Source organism: Daucus carota, chromosome 6, assembly GCF_001625215.2.
Source record: "Daucus carota subsp. sativus chromosome 6, DH1 v3.0, whole genome shotgun sequence".
NCBI lineage: Eukaryota > Viridiplantae > Streptophyta > Magnoliopsida > Apiales > Apiaceae > Daucus > Daucus carota.
This window is the reverse complement of record NC_030386.2, coordinates 26515322-26531484: the sequence shown is the minus strand read 5'-3', so window position 1 is coordinate 26531484 and position 16163 is coordinate 26515322. Positions and strand designations below refer to the sequence as shown.

Here is a 16163-nt window from a genome sequence, read left to right as displayed (position 1 = left end):
TGTCGGATTTTATCGTGAATTACACGTGTCAACTTCTTTCACCAACATTTTTGAAGTATTATAATTTCTTTGATATTTTCTTTTGCAATATGTACAAGTATCTGAAATCATAGACCTGCCAGCCCTTTTATAAAATGACTGACTAGATCTCTGTAGGCTGTAAGGAGCAAACTTCTACAGAGTTGAGTCACTTGCGTCTGAAGGAGATCTTACCATCTGATTGATAGGTAGGTGCCTGTCATAATCATTTATTCTAATTTTTCTTATTAATTTATAAATAATGCTTCGGATACGAATAGAGAGAGACAATTAGGCAAACATTTTAAAATTCTAATAAAATATAATAATTTATTAAACTACTCTCGGTTTCACTCCTTTGGTCTTTTTTATTTGTCTCGTCACTTTTAACATTCCGTTTGCACATTTGAACCGTGTTCATCTTCTTCTCAGATCCCCATAACTATTTAAAACAAAAGGAGAAATCAGAGTAGAATTCTAACACCAGTTTGTGATGTTTGATTTGACCATCATCACAAATTGCCTCCATCCTGCTACAACCACCCCTTTTCCATAAATGCCTCCGTCATATATATATACGCCTATACATACAATCATTCTTTATCATGATCCCTTGAAAACCCAAAAGGGCTAGCCTCATTTTACATAAAAGAAAATGGGCTGTTGTTTTTCTGCCATAAAGACAATTAAGTTGAAAAAAAATAATCATCGTAATCAAGAACAACAAAGACAAAATAACAAGAAGAAGAACCATTCTTTCTTCAGGAAAAAAGAGGTTATTCCTTGTGGTAAAAGAACAGATTTTGGGTATGATAAGGATTTTGAAAAGAGGTATACAATGGGGAAATTACTGGGTCATGGTCAATATGGATATACATATGTTGCAACTGATAATAGTAATGGAGATCGTGTTGCTGTCAAGAAAATTGATAAGAACAAGGTACTGTTTTTATGTTAATTGTTGATTTTCAAATTGGTTACGCACTTGAAGTTTTTTAATTTGTGTCTGTTGTTATATGTGTCTACCAATGTGTTGTTGGACTAGTAGGTTAATTAATGAGCTTGCTTGTATTTGGAAATAGACTAGTAGGTTAATTAATGAGCTAGCTTGTAACAATATGGTTTTTTTTCCTAGCAAGAAATTGATGTGCTAGATGATAAACAACTGTATTAGTAGTAAACAAATATGTTCCGGTCTGCATAAGACTTATTCTGGGTACTTTTGGGAGTGAGACATACAGGGTATTATTGGTGCCATATATTGAAGAATGTATGATATTCACTTCCCAATTCCTGCTTTTTTTTGGGGAAAACTTGAATTTTCTCCATTATAATATTTCCATTCCAATTCCTGCTTTTTTGGGGAAAAGTTGAATTTTCTCCATTATAATATTTGCTATGGCTAGATATGGTAATATTCAACTGCACTTGAAATATTTGCAGACAATAAAATGGAGGCTAAACAATTTGCATAGTAGTGTTTAGGTTAACAGATTGGAACTTTGGGGTGGAGATTATGTTGTAGGGAAGTGGTGCAGCCTACCTCATTCACCACCCATTTTGTTAGATATCCATGCATATGGAATGCATGAAAATATCTATAACCAATTCCTTTGCTCGTCACGGTCACTCATATGTTTATTCAATCTTTGCCATCATGTAGATTCTGGGATATGTAACACTACTAGTTGTGTATTATCGAGTGGCTTCGAGCAGTATAATTGATTTGCATAGGATTATAGGGTTGTACACTCCATGTTATATCTGATCTGGATTTTTTTTTATTTCTTCCTCATTTTAAGAATTGAATAGTAGCAGTAGCTTGATCAGTAGATGGGTACTAAATAAATGATATGACTGGAACATAGTCTCAACTTACATCAGATAGTTGGTGCAAATTAATTTTATAGAGATGCATTTGCTTGTTATTCTAATGCGTTGTTCGAAATTTCTTCGTTTGTACCGAACCGCTTGCAGAATAAAATCCGGCAAATAATTGTTCAACTTTTGACAGATGATCCTTCCTATCGCTGTTGAGGGTGTTAAACGTGAAGTCAGGATTATGAAGGCCTTAAGTGGTCATGAGAATGTGGTTCAGTTTCATAATTCTTTTGAAGATGATTCATATGTTTATATAGCTATGGAGTAAGTAATGTTGTGCCTTTTTATAAATTTACAAAGTTTAATGTCTTTTCTCTGTATTGTGTTTTTTTAGATTTTTTTGTCAATTCCTATTTTGTATTATAAACAACCCATTGCTTCTCAACTTATGTTTGTATAAGTTGGTGTCATTTGTATCGGTTAGTTGACTGTATAATCCTTCGTATCACTTTATTAGGTTATGCGAGGGTGGTGAGTTGCTGGATCGAATTTTGGCCAAGTAAGTACCTTTGAAAAGGCTACTTTGTAATAAACTTAAGTATGATAGCAGCACTTAACCGGTCTTTACCTTTTATTAGAAAATCCAGCCGCTATACCGAAAAAGATGCTGCAGCAGTTGCAAGACAGATGCTAAAAGTGGCAGCAGAGTGTCACTTGCATGGTTTGGTGCACCGTGACATGAAACCAGAAGTATGCCCCAACTGGATATATGATTTTTTTTGTAGAGAAAATTCTCCTTTTGTCATGATGGTGCTTTCAGTCATTAGTAAGAGAAGATATATATATATTTTTTTGTAGAATTTTCTTTTCAAGTCACCGGAAGAGGACTCGACATTGAAGGTTACTGATTTTGGTCTCTCGGATTTTATAAGACCAGGTTCGGAAGCTTTTGCTTTTTTCCAAATATTATATTATTTAATGCATTAATAAAAACCTAAAGTGTTTTGTTATAGGTCTTCATATCGCAAATGACTGGTCTGACCATGTAACATATTTGGTATTTAAAGATATTACATTCTTGAAGCATCCTAGCTCGTAATTTGATTCCATACTCAACATGCTGACCTGTTTGTTTTCCTCTGAGAATTGGAGTATATCTTTGAGACGAAAGGACCAGTAAAAGTACTTTCTGTTGTTTTGTGAACTACACTCACAGCAATTACTATTTCAACTTTTGACTAAAAAAGTGGTCTGCAGGAGCTAATTTCAAGGTGCAACTCACGAAACATGATTTTAATGCACCCATTCTTGCCAAAAGTAGAAGAGATGCGTTAACTATAATATAACATGATGCGTAGTATCAAATGTTACAGAAATAGGTCACGACATCAATCAACCGAAGTTCAACAAGTATGCTTAAAATTTGTTTAGCTTGATACTGGGTTCGTTAAAGTTTTCTATTCTTCTTCATTATCTTCGTCTACGGGAGTTAAAATAAGGTCCATAATTCATGTTTAAAGTGCAAGAGATTAGGGTTCTATTGATTTATATCATTTCATAATAAATGTCAGTTCAGCTTTTGGTTAAGACTTTTGGATCAAGCTTTATTGCCACCCTAAACTTGTAATAACTACTTCACAACTTACAAATCTTGTGCCTAATTGCAGAACTTAAGTGACGGGTCTTTTCACAACACTTGTTACCCAGGAACTTCGTACTTCAAATCACGAATTGAATATAAAACTATAGCATAATACATTTATCAGTTGATCCAAAATTCTGTGTAACTAATAAGTGGAATTATAACTATATTACAAACATAAAAGCATGGGTACGATTTTAATGGGTCGTGCGTGCCATAGTCATTTGCTTAAGACAGCTTAAAGACTAGACTAATCTTTCTTTGGTAGTGGTACATACTTAGCTTATTAGCTTGAGGCACAAAGTGGCCTATTGAAATGAAGCAGCAAAAGATACAAATAAAAAAACAAGATCTAAATCGTTGCTTTTTATGTTGCCTGACTTGTCCTCTTAATATTTTGTCAACCCCAACTTAGCTGAAGCAGTTTAGTTCCCAATTTACTCTCTGTAACTACAACTGCGTTAATATATTTCCTTGTTTCATTACATTATTCATTGTCATCACTAAATTTTGAGTGACTTTCAAATATTATATTTGAATATTTGTTCATCTTATAGATCTGAACTCATATATGATACAGGAAACAAGTTTCAAGATATTGTTGGTAGTGCATATTATGTAGCTCCTGAAGTTTTGAAACGAAAATCAGGCCCTGAGTCAGATGTCTGGAGTATTGGTGTAATTACATACATTTTACTTTGTGGACGACGTCCTTTCTGGGATGAAACTGAAGATGGTATTTTCAAAGAGGTGTGTCAATCTTTGCTTTCCATATAATGTATTCTGTTACAAATTCATTGGGATGATTCTTGTAATATATTGTTTTTTGGTTGGTGGTATGAGTTGTCCTAATTAATGCATGTTTATAATACAATGTGAATTGCTGATCTCCTTCAGTTTTAGCTTCAGTATCATATCAATTTAGAGGGTAGTAGTAGCAGTATCAAACAATATAGTTTATCTAAACTGTCTTTAGACCACCTTCAGTGGTCCAAATTGAAGAAATAAATGTTGACATAATGGCGAGCTGATTATGCAGCTTAATAATAGTTTTGTTTGTTAGTTTTTCTTTAAATTATTCTGTTGTCGTTCCCAGCATTCTAGTTGTTACATATTAGTATTTTGTGTAGATGATTGATGCAGACACGTTGATGAAACTGAAAAATGGACATATATATTAGCTGTAACTTGTTTGGCTCTACATGTCACTGGTATCAATACAATGGCCTTTTTTTACCAGCAGATTGGTGAATGTAACAGAAGAGAGAAGATCTGTAACAATACTAGTAGCAACTGAATCATGGGGAGGGCTAATTAACCTAATAGAAAAGACATATCTTGCTGATTTTTTCGTAAAATCTTCAAAAGAATCAGGACTATGTCTAATTTAATTAATAAGAGAATTTTGGTAATCTTGGGTTGTCATCAACTTGGGTGTCCGGTGTTAGGTTTCAACATAGGTGGTAGCTTTATTATATTCCCGGCGCCCGAGACCTGTCCTCGGTATTTGGACTTATTCGTGTAGATTTTCCTGAAAAGTGATATCTTATCAAGAATACTTGGATGCATCCTAGTTTAAGGTGGAAAAAGTGGTGACAATGATAATATTGTCTAAATAACCCTATTATCAGTTATGTTGTTGATATTAGAGCATCCTTGAGGTAGTTCTGGAGCTTCTGCAATTGTGGGTAGTTTTGTCTAGTTCTATAATTCAGTTTTCGACTCAACAGGTTTGGGAGACAAACCTGATTCTATAATTAATATAATCTATACTGTTTTGTAACTTCTCTTGTACAATCAAAAGCTATTTTGAATTCCATCATCTCAGTCTTGCTATTGATTTTATACTCGGCAGGTTTTAAGAAAAAAGCCTGATTTTTGCCGAAAACCATGGCCAACCATAAGCGATGACGCAAAGGATTTTGTAAATAAATTGCTAGTAAAGGAGCCTCGTGCACGATATACTGCCGCTCAGGCTCTATGTAAGATTCCTCTCATCTTTTTGCTATCTTACTTTGCTAGAAATTAGGAAGTGATGATAGCTGGCTAATCTGATAATTAACTTTTCACAACATATTCTGTTAATTGGTTGCCCAAGAAGACTAAATTTATCTTCAGACTTCTCTTGCTAGAAAAGGTCGCCCATTAGTTTTGCAGTTTGTGGTCATAATCTCCCTTTACTGCCTGCTATATTTATATACTGACAAATGACATATTCACCATGGTCCAGCACTTCCGTCGGATAATCAATGTTTTTGGTTAAAGCAGTTTAGCTTGTTGATGTTATTGTACAATGCTATCTATATGCATGTAGGTCTTTTTTATTTTATCCAGTTTCCATTATGTAAATTCATTCACTAAGAGTATCTGTAAGCTCTAGTGAAGTTCTTCTTTTTGTGTTTTACCATCTGTTCCAGCATCTTGAAATATTCCGTTTTGGCCAGCACACCCATGGGTCCGAGAAGGGGGTAATGCCTTGGAGATTCCTCTGGACATATCTGTCTTATACAATATGCGGCAATTTGTGAAGTACAGCCGCCTGAAGCAGTTGGCACTTCAGGTCTGTTTTTTTTCCCTTTGAACTCTTATTTCAGTACTTCATCTTGCCAGTTCTGATTAATTATTTCTAATTTTACTTAAAGATGAGTTCAATCTGTCACAGGCATTAGCTAGTACTCTTGATGAAGAGGAGCTGGCTGATCTCAGAGATCAATTTCTTGCCATTGATGTGGATAAGAACGGGACAATTAGTCTTGAAGAAATGAGACAGGTGTGCGGTGTCTTGTGGTTTTTTCTTAGAAGTTACCTTTTGCAGTAAATTTTGCATCGTGTATTCTCTTTTGGATTATTCTTATGCCTATACGTTGTATTACTGATTGCTGTTGTCAGAAGATGCACACTAAAATATTCTAATGTGCCATGGGATGTGTTATTTCATTTCAGGCACTTGCTAAAGATATTCCTTGGAAAGTGAAAGAATCACGTGTCCTGGAAATTTTGCAAGCGGTATGTTTATTCCTGGAAAAATAAATGGGTAGTTGAATTAATGGATTGTTGTCAAGAATAATTTCAATTATGTTTTCCAAATGGAAGGTTCAGTTAATTGCTTTGCTTTACTTTAGGCTTTTATATCAAGTTGCCTACCCATCTCGCTAAAAGGTCTCAAGTAGAACATAGGTCTCCACGACGACTCATATAAACAACTAAATCACTTTAAAATATCCTACCGTGAATTTTTTTAATTTTTTTTTTTTATAAAGGAACTGTTGACGTGGCAGCAATGCATACAGGAGGAGTGACATGGCAGGCTTGACTCTTAATGGCTAATGCTAACTTGACCACGTCCATGTATATATATACATGTCTACAGAACCTTGGGTCCGGGTTCATCTGCAAAGCTTAAACAAATCTCCATATATATATCGTATCTATCTAATTTCTTCTGCACTTAACATCAGCATCGATCAAAATCCTAAAACCCCATGTCGAACTCATCGTCTGTTATGCCCACCATGACAACCAATTAACACCACTAAATCCTAACCCATTAATCATTATAGCATATATAACTCATTTCAAAGGAGAATGCACAAAACCCATTCAAATGCAAGCTAAAAAGGTGCAAATATTATTTACTGTTCATAAAACCCTAATACTGACCTTGTTTGATTGAAGTGGAGAGACGAACAAAGCTTCAATTCTGAGATTAGTAAATCCTCAATTGCAGCAAGATGACTCCTTTTAGAACCCTCAATCGCAGCAGCACGAAGTTTTCTTGGTTTTCCCCAAATCGAAAACCATCGACGATCAATAGTTTGCATGTGTTTCTAACTTTAACTGTCGCCACTGTATTTGCATGTACACGTTTTTGTTTTATGTTCTGATTTTTTTTTTCATTATTTTTATGTTTTGATTTTGGTTACTTAATGTTTAATTTGTTTTTGTTTAATCTGTTACAAGTGAGCGCCTACTGTTCTGCCATCTGTACCATTCTAGCCGTTATTAACAGAGGAAGTTTGAATTTTATGGTTTACGTTAAAAAAAAAATTAAAAATTATGGTGGGATATTTTACAGTAGTTTAGTCTTTTAAATGTGTCGCCGTGGGGACCTATCCTACTTGAGACTTTCTGGCGAGATGGGTGGCAACTTGATATGAAACCCCTTTACTTTATAGTTTGTTTTACCAAAAAAAACTGTGCTATAGCATAAATTTAAGAGAAACAACTACTTGATTCTGACAGTAATCCAACTGACTTCTTTCTTTCTTTTTTTTGGTCAAGTTGCACTGATATCATCTATTTTTCCCGAATATTACTCTACTTCTGAATGGTTCATCTCTGTGGCGTGGCTAATATGTATGAATATTTGCTTGAGGCAGATGGACAGCAACACAGATGGCCTGATTGATTTTCACGAGTTTGTTGCAGCCACTCTGCATGTTCATCAACTGGAGGAACATAATTCAGTAAAATGGCAACAAATATCACATGCTGCTTTTGAAAAGTTTGACGTTGATAAAGACGGATATATAACTGCTGAAGAACTTAGGATGGTAAGTTTATTTCTTTGTATTCTTGCACATAAGACTTCATTTATGTTGCTCCAAAGAATGGTAGATAATTTCTTGCTGTGCTAGGAGCAAGTTGAGCTTTCCGTTTGAACTATATTTAGGTAATAATATAATGGGAGTAACAACTAATTCAAATATTTCCTGCTCTGCATCATCTCCTTGCTCCTCAAAATCTTCCAAAAGATTTTAAGCTTGGTTTGGGATAAAGCATTAGATTTTTTCCCCATCTCCATTCCACTGGCACCCCTCGTGTACTAGTTTACTAACACTTTTCTGATTGAGGATTCAGTCCCACTGGAGGCATTGAGTATCTAATTTTTGCAATTAACTATTACCAGAATAAAGGATATTTCCTCCTTTTTTATCCTTTTCAAACTAAAACTAAACTATGAAACCGCTGTAAATATCTGAATATCTCTCCAAACATTCCAGCCATACAGATACTCACTGATATGAGTTACTCCAAAGTTTGGCCATATAATCTGCAGTTACATACTAACAATCTTTTATGGACATGTTTATTTTAAGGGATTATTCCCCGCACTATCACATTATTTATTCTGAATAATCTCATAGAACTAGATTCCAATCATTTTTTGGTTCCGTATTTATGGGATTGTAATACCTTCTCTCATTAAGTTCTATAATTTAATCGAAAATGAACCCAAAAGGTTGATTGGAATGTGATTAAATGGGATAATAGTACTTTAAATTTAAGAAAAATAAGGTATTAATCCTGGGGTTTAATCCTTCTCAACAAACATAGCGTATGTGGTTCCGTTTGTTTGGCTCTGCATTTCATTCGTGTCAACATATTGGCGATTTTTTTTTTCTAATTAGCTGACAAGGGAAAACATCTCTATTAATACTAGTTACACCTCGCAATGCTCCAGTTCCTAGCGCACCGCCACTGCCAGGGTTGAGTTTGAGCACTAAATAGTTCGGGCTCAAGTTCGAGCTCGACCTCGCCATAAATTTCAAGTTCTAAACTTGACTTGACAAAATTTTGATATTTTCAAGGTCGGCTCGAATGATCAAATCGATTGTATTAGATATTGAGAAAAACTTGAATGCAATAAGTTCTGCTCGAGTAATATATTAGTAACATATTTACGAATATTCGATAAAACTAGTTTGATGTTGTTGCCTAAATTTAGCTTTAGCTTTGGCTACAATGTGGTCCTGAACTATTATTATCACTTCCTAAAACTCTCTAGGATTGTTGCTCATAGAACTGGATGAATAGAATGAGTTATTCTGCAACCCGAAGAGTCTAAGCCTGCGTTCACTTGGATGGAATGAAATGGGGGAGAATGGAATGAAATTTGTACTCTAAATTGGGGGTGATTAGAGAAAATGTCTATAATTTTCATTCCTTCAATCATTCCATTCCAATTATTTGAAGTAGAAATCTAACCCACATGTTTTGGAAGGAATGCTCATTCCACTTTAACATCATGCTTCCCTACAATCTTCATCATAGAAAATTTAGACTCACTCTTATTTGGTCATTATTTTCTCTCACTCTCTTCTTTTTCCATAAGGCTTCTATATAATTTTTCATACCTTTCTCTCCTCATTCCATTCCGTCCAAGTGAATGCAACCTAATGTTGTGTTTAGTTGGGGTGAATGAAATGGAATGGAATGGAATGAGTATAAATAAGAAGAAATAATAAAGTGTAGGAGGGACAATTTTGAAAAACATGAGTGAGTGCAAATTTTGTATGATAAGATTTGGGTAAAAAATATGTATGATAAGGAATGGAGCATTTATTCACAAAATGGAGTGTTTGAGCTCTAGTTAAGGGTGATAGGAATGGAATGGTGGAAGGAATGAAATTATTATACATTCAACTAAATTATAGTTCAAATCTCATTCCATTCCCTCCATTTTCATTCATCCCAACCAAACACAACATAAGTGTCCTTTTATAATCAATAATCGCTCTCTTGAGCCTCTCCTTTCTCCAGCATTGGCATTATTCTTACCCTCATTTGGAAAGCTGTTACGCCTCTTAGTCAGGATATCAATCAAATTCCAAGTGAATGTTGGTGTGCGCCTCGGACAGTTATACCTGCTCTTGAACTTTTGCTTTGACCTAATCTTCCAGTTGTACCCACCTTTGGGGGTTTCTTATTGGAATCTGTAACAGCATTCCGGCACTCAACTTACTCCTTTTTCTCCTCGGAAAAGGACCTCACTTAGAGCAACGCATGCGTGACTGCTTGCCTATGCCCTCCTGCTCTCCTTGTCCTGCTGGGAAATTGTAATAACTTCGATCTTCACTTGGTAACAATGAAATACGAATTTGTAAGAATGAGAAAGATACCAAATCCTTTTCCTTTGTGAAGTAGACTCCTGTAGTGTGGATCAAAGCATGGCTGAATTCAGACCAGCTTAAAATTTTGAAGTTTCATTGTGTTCTGGCATAGCAAATATGATGCATATTCATCAGGAATAACTCTAAATATGTGTTATTGCCGGTCTCAAAATTATTTGGAAGTTACAAATCTTACATCTTTGACTGAAGCATACAGGACTAAGAGGATCCGTAGGCCCAGTTCTGGAGGAAGCTGATATAGACAAAGATGGGAAAATAAGCTTGTCAGAGTTTCGAAGGCTTTTAACAACTGCAAGCACGGGTAGGATACATGTGAATAGTCTGGCCCCCAGATCCTCTCGGAGACATTAGGTCAGACTGGGGTGCTTGAAAATTTCTGACAGACGAGATTGCAATGATGGTGTTCTTTTTCAAGAAATTATTAACGTAAAATGTGGAAAGCTTAAGAGTTGCCATCCATTTCAGATAGGTAGTGATTAATCATCCGTCTGGATCATAGGTGCATTCATTGGAGTTGCTCTTAGCCTTTGCGGATATTGGTAGGGTAATTGGTCATTTTGGCATCCAAAATGCAGTGTACAATAGTTGGTCATTTTGGTAGCCAAAATGCAGTGTACATTCTTGAAAACCTCTAGTTCCTTGCAAGATGTGATATGCGATTGTAAATAAAATGCTAATCCGAATTGTCTTTTTTTTAAAGGTTTATGAATAGGATTATAGCTTAGTAGATTAGGTGAAAAATTCAGACACATCCTCACAAAATCACAAAATGATCATCAAAACTGCTATGCTGGCATCACGATTCATAACGGTTTACGCACGCATAAATTTTCCAGTTAAATCTGTAATTTTACCATAGAACCAGTCCTTTAAACATTTCAGTTTTGAATGGGATCATCTACTTCTATATATTAAAAGAGAACCAGGGGTAAAAAGAGCAACAAAAATGCCTGTGAAATTACATATATACCCTCCAATTACACAAAATTTCAGCAATACTCTCATCTCTTCCTTTTCTCCGCGATCTCTTACGAGCGTCTCTGGCATCGGCTGATGTTGTAACAGAGCAGATTAACAGGCCATCTCTCCGGTCAAGGCGTCATGTGCCTGAACACGTGCTGCGCCGGTACTTTTTTATCGCTTTACATTTTGGCCGTGATTGTATACTCCATTCTAAGGTCACTATTTTGTCAGCTTGTTCGAGTTCTAGCTCTATCATTTGCTGATGATGGAAAACGAGTAAAGATGTATAGTTTGTCTAAGCTATTATTTATGGTGAAGCAATGTGCATGTATAATCTATCAAGTTACTATTTTGTCTTTCTGTAAGTTTGTGTTCAAGGGTCTATGGGGGAGGGTGCACTCGCAGGAATGCCATTGCAGCTTGCAGGAACTCGTAAGATCTTGGAGTTCATGGACTGGGGTGAATATGGTGCCATGGGAACCTTTATCAGCATTGGTGCTATAGGTAACTGAGAATCAAAGAGTATGAGTAATATTGCAATGCTGCAGGTCTCTACTTTATATCTTCAGTTTGTCAACTGCGGGGACCTGCAGATGTTGGTGATCAATATGCTTGCTGTGACTTATCCTTTATTCATCTTAGACTCTGTTGAATATTACATTAGTTTTTTGCTTCTTGTTATTAATGTTCTATCCGGGTTTGTCTAAATCTGAATGCTTATGTATGCCTATTTTTCTGTCATTCGTGAGCAAGATAATAACTCTTGGTATTTAGGAAAAAATTTGAATTAATGACATTTCACCGCCTACTATGTCTCAACTCTCAACTATATGCATAACATGCTTGGGTTAAGTGTTGGTGCTCATATCTGATATTTATAAGATTAATCTGCAGGAGTAAAAGAAGATGCTGAAGAAGACACCATGTTCATATTAGTGGCTCCTCAAAATGCTGTTGGAAATTGTATAATTGGGGTCAGACATTGGAACAAGAAATTGCTTTCATACTTTTAAGATTAATGCCTTAATGTTCACAAGAATCAGGTTTAAATAATGCAGGATCTACAGGCTATGGCTGATGCTGCAGGAAAAAGACCTGTCATTCTTATAAATCCTAAGCTCAAGGTTGGACCCTGGTAATGTTTATCAGATTATGCATTTTAATTGCCCTTTAAGATGCAATATGTATTATAAATTTACATTTTTATGTCTCAACTCACCCTAACGAAATATTATATTTTTATTTAGAAGGAAAAAAGTTTAAAATAATCTATAGATTTAGATTTTATAAAAATATTAAAATACGTGCCGAGCTCTCTTTTAAACATATATTATTCACGAAATGGAGTAGTTTGGTTGATAGTCTGTTTTAATTATTTTTGCAATGATTCTTTAAATTGGTCTGGCGGCTAAGCCTACTTTCCGTCCACTTCTCTATGGATAATTTTATAATGTACTCCCTCCGTCCCCCTGAGTAGTATACATTGGGGGACGGGGACGCGGCACGGACTTTAATGCTCCTGTAAAGTATAGTTGTGTAATTTATTTTTAAAATTTTCTTTTTCTGAATTAAAGTTTGGATGTTATATTTTTATTCAGAAAAAGAAAATCTCAAAAATAAGTTACGGAATTATATTTTATAAGAGCATTGAAATGCGTGTCGAACAGTTGAAAAGAAACGTATACAATTAAATGGGACAGAGGGAGTATACCTTTTACGTTATTGCTTATTTTGTGCATTTGTGTGAATTCAATTATTTATAAGTGGTTTGGGTTATTGTTTGATCAACTTTCACACTCAAACATATCTTGGATTTATGAAGAAGGGTCCTCTTTTCACTGATCCAACACTAAAATGGTTAGCTTCATAGTTCTATTTGAATTTATTTACATTGTGAATTTATATTATGCATTTGCTTTTGACTCGTCCTTTCTTCATTACCCTTTTACTCTCAAGATGGTCCAGGTCCTTGATTTCTATGTTTGTTAGTAGGGTAATCCAGACAGATGATATTTGACTACCAAGAGATCAAATGAAGCTTGATTTATAGTTAAATTACTATCTTATATGAGCCAACCCTATAATAAAAGCATCACTCAGTTCTAAGTTCAAACAGAAGCATAAGTAGATGAAAGTAAATGAAATGTAGTGAAAGACTTTGTGCTATCTATTTATAGTGAGTGTTGAAAGTAGAGTGAAAGCGAATGGGAATAAAAATAGTACTCCCTCCATCCCTTTTTAGTTGTCACATTTCTATTTTTGTTGGTCAAATTGACTAATTATTTACCAAAGATTATAAGTCACTCCTTCATTAATTCAAAAAACTGAAAATTACATCTTAAAATAGATACAAAGTTATTTCCGGTGACATTATTTTTTTTATTCTATCAATTGATAAAATATTAATAAATTTTAGTCAAATTTTGGTCAATTTGACCGGCTCAAAACCAAATGTGACAACTAAAAAGGGACGGAGGGAGTAATAACTGACTTTTCATATCTTTTAATTAGGATAATACATATCTTGATCTTTATTGCCACTATATGTTGCATTTCAGAACTTCAGGAGCCTCACAGAATCAGGTTAGGGTCATTGGATAACCGCCTGTTGTATTTGGCTCCCACCGGAAGCCCATCATCCATGATTCGTGAATCTTATATTAAAGTCAACAGATTGCAATGCAGGTTTGTTCTGTTTTTTTTTATTTGGGCCAGTCATGTATTATCCAGTGTGTGGTACGGAAATCACAAGAATTTGAGTGTTCATTGACATCAAAGCTTTTGCAAGAGTCCATGTATTTGCGAGGGCATAGACAGGAGTATTAGAGATAGGTCCAATTTTAGCTTATTGCGATTGTTGTTTTTGTGTCTACAAGCTAAGATTAAAGAGCCTGGTATATGTTCCTTGTTCACAGCCACTAAGGCTTTTACCCCGATTCTCTGTTATCATGAGAATGCACCAGTCTCCAAAAAACTCTTTGGTGATTCTGACTTTAGCTAGCAATCGCTCTTTATATAAAAAAAAACCTTAACCATGAGAGAACCTTCTTTAGAAGTAGGATCTAAGGCTCTCTGTGGTGGCTACCCAGAATGTATGGTATCTATAGATTGAATTTTAAAAAATTAAAAGAAGTATGTGTACCTGTAATTCTCAATATATGCACTTTGTGTATCTCAACTTTCATGTCTTCCAAGAAGCATGATGAAATTATTAAATTCTAGCAATTTGTATGCTTATCTTGAAACTGATTTAGCGTCGTTTATAAACATGTTGAAAAGACGGCTATCTTGGCAGTTTAAGCACTTGCCCCAGCATATGTATATATTAACATAGCACAACCACACGTGGTCATCGTCATTTTGACCGACTTAAGTTCTTCATTTCCTTACATATATTGGTAAAAAGGAAGAAACTGACTAGCATTTTTCTTATTTCGGTTAGGATTTACCAGCTTCGAGTGGTATCATACAAGTAAGGACATTTCGATGCCAAGTAAATGGATTAGTACCTGATATTTTTTTGGCAACTTGTAACGATTTTGTTTATATACTAGACAATGGGCCGTGATAAGAGATTGGAGTATGCTTCGTTATTTGAAAATTGCTACCTCTTACGGCTTCTCTACTATGCTGGCAGTCAGTATCCAATTGTGGGTGTTTTAAGGTGAGACTATCGCGACTCCTGCAAAATCATATTTCTCTGTAAGACTATTAACAACTTCATCGGAAGTACTTCATTGTTTTTGTGATTACTTTCAACATTAACATTTTAGTGCTAGGACTAAGGGATCTTTGTGAACATTTTAAAACAATTATTTATCTCACATTTAGCCGTCATTCGTAGAAATTTTGTTCACTTTGTGCATGCAATCAAGCAACACAGATAACCTTTTTTCAAAAAATTGGTATTGTCTTGTGTGTCTTTACAAAGACATGAGTCATAAAATGCAGCTAATTTAAATACTTTGTCCCAGAAAGAAGGGGATGCTATAACATATCCTTAATTCAGAAAGAACTTTTATACTTTTATCAATTGCCTAGAACTAAAGGCACTAGAGGGGAAAACAACAAAAAAGTGTGAACAACTACAATTTCCTATTAAAAGTGGTGAATTGGAGCACACATCTTCTTAGAGATAGAGCCACTTGTTCTATTATCTTTACATTATCTAATTAATTGATTGCTCAAAATTTACCTTTGTTGAATAAGCTGAAACTAATTGTTATGTCGTGCGAGATTATTTCATATGTTCTCTCTCAAATTGAGGTTTTTTGCTTATTTTTTGGTTGAAAACAGAAGATCATCCCAGAAAAGGGTGGTCAAAATAACAAGGATTGGTTTGTGCTTCTACAGGTGGAGGAAGAACAAGTAAAAGTGTAATATTCAATATATATCTGTCTTTGTGTTAGATGGTAACTGTACAACGGATTTACGTGGTAAAGGAATTTTAGCTTATTTTGAATTGAAATTATGTCATAGAAACCCTTTTTGTAAAAACATAAAGTAAAGACATCGTTAAAGCCTATGAACTGTTCCGAGAAAGAAACAAGGCAAATCAATGTAATGGGAGTGCTATGCTTCGACATCCCTCCATATTTTTCACGACAACACAACTCGAGAAAAGTGAGTATGATTATTGAACATAGAGTGAAAGAAGTGCTTCTGTTCTCTAAAATAAAAAAAACATATTTGTTAGGGATTTATAGAAAGGAAAGTTTGTTTATTAAGACAACATTTATATGTTAGGACTTGAGAATGATTTTCATAGTTTGTACATGTTTGTCTCCAGCTCTCACTATAAACCA

At 34.9% G+C, this 16163-nt stretch overlaps 1 protein-coding gene across 5 annotated transcripts; it reads left to right on the top strand.

The window, feature by feature from the left end:
- The first annotated feature begins 345 nt into the window (after nucleotides 1–345).
- Nucleotides 346–14901, top strand: LOC108192875 (calcium-dependent protein kinase 28). Of its 5 annotated transcripts, none has more exons than XM_017359390.2 (16): nucleotides 346–958; nucleotides 2033–2163; nucleotides 2357–2398; nucleotides 2478–2589; nucleotides 2698–2776; nucleotides 4062–4231; nucleotides 5337–5463; nucleotides 5926–6041; nucleotides 6144–6251; nucleotides 6425–6487; nucleotides 7861–8034; nucleotides 11725–11862; nucleotides 12253–12332; nucleotides 12417–12482; nucleotides 13917–14043; nucleotides 14801–14901. In XM_017359390.2, the coding sequence occupies exons 1-12, from the start codon at nucleotides 674–676 to the stop codon at nucleotides 11860–11862; spliced, it is 1545 nt and encodes a 514-aa protein (XP_017214879.1). In that variant the 5' UTR covers nucleotides 346–673; the 3' UTR covers nucleotides 12253–12332; nucleotides 12417–12482; nucleotides 13917–14043; nucleotides 14801–14901. The 5 variants fall into 5 exon arrangements, with proteins under 5 accessions (XP_017214879.1, XP_017214875.1, XP_017214880.1 ...); XM_017359386.2 differs by having other exon boundaries at nucleotides 12417–12493; XM_017359391.2 differs by lacking the exon at nucleotides 11725–11862 and having other exon boundaries at nucleotides 348–958; nucleotides 12417–12493; nucleotides 14801–14900.
- The last annotated feature ends 1262 nt before the right edge of the window (nucleotides 14902–16163 follow it).

What these genes read in the sequence shown, in the direction of transcription:
- LOC108192875 (XM_017359384.2), top strand. Translation starts at nt 674, where the DNA reads ATGGGCTGTTGTTTTTCTGCCATAAAGACAATTAAGTTGAAAAAAAAT. An exon ending in AAGATGGTATTTTCAAAGAG is followed by an intron (nt 4,232 to 5,336) that starts GTGTGTCAATCT and finishes TATACTCGGCAG; the next exon opens with GTTTTAAGAAAAAAGCCTGA. An exon ending in TACTGCCGCTCAGGCTCTAT is followed by an intron (nt 5,464 to 5,925) that starts GTAAGATTCCTC and finishes CGTTTTGGCCAG; the next exon opens with CACACCCATGGGTCCGAGAA.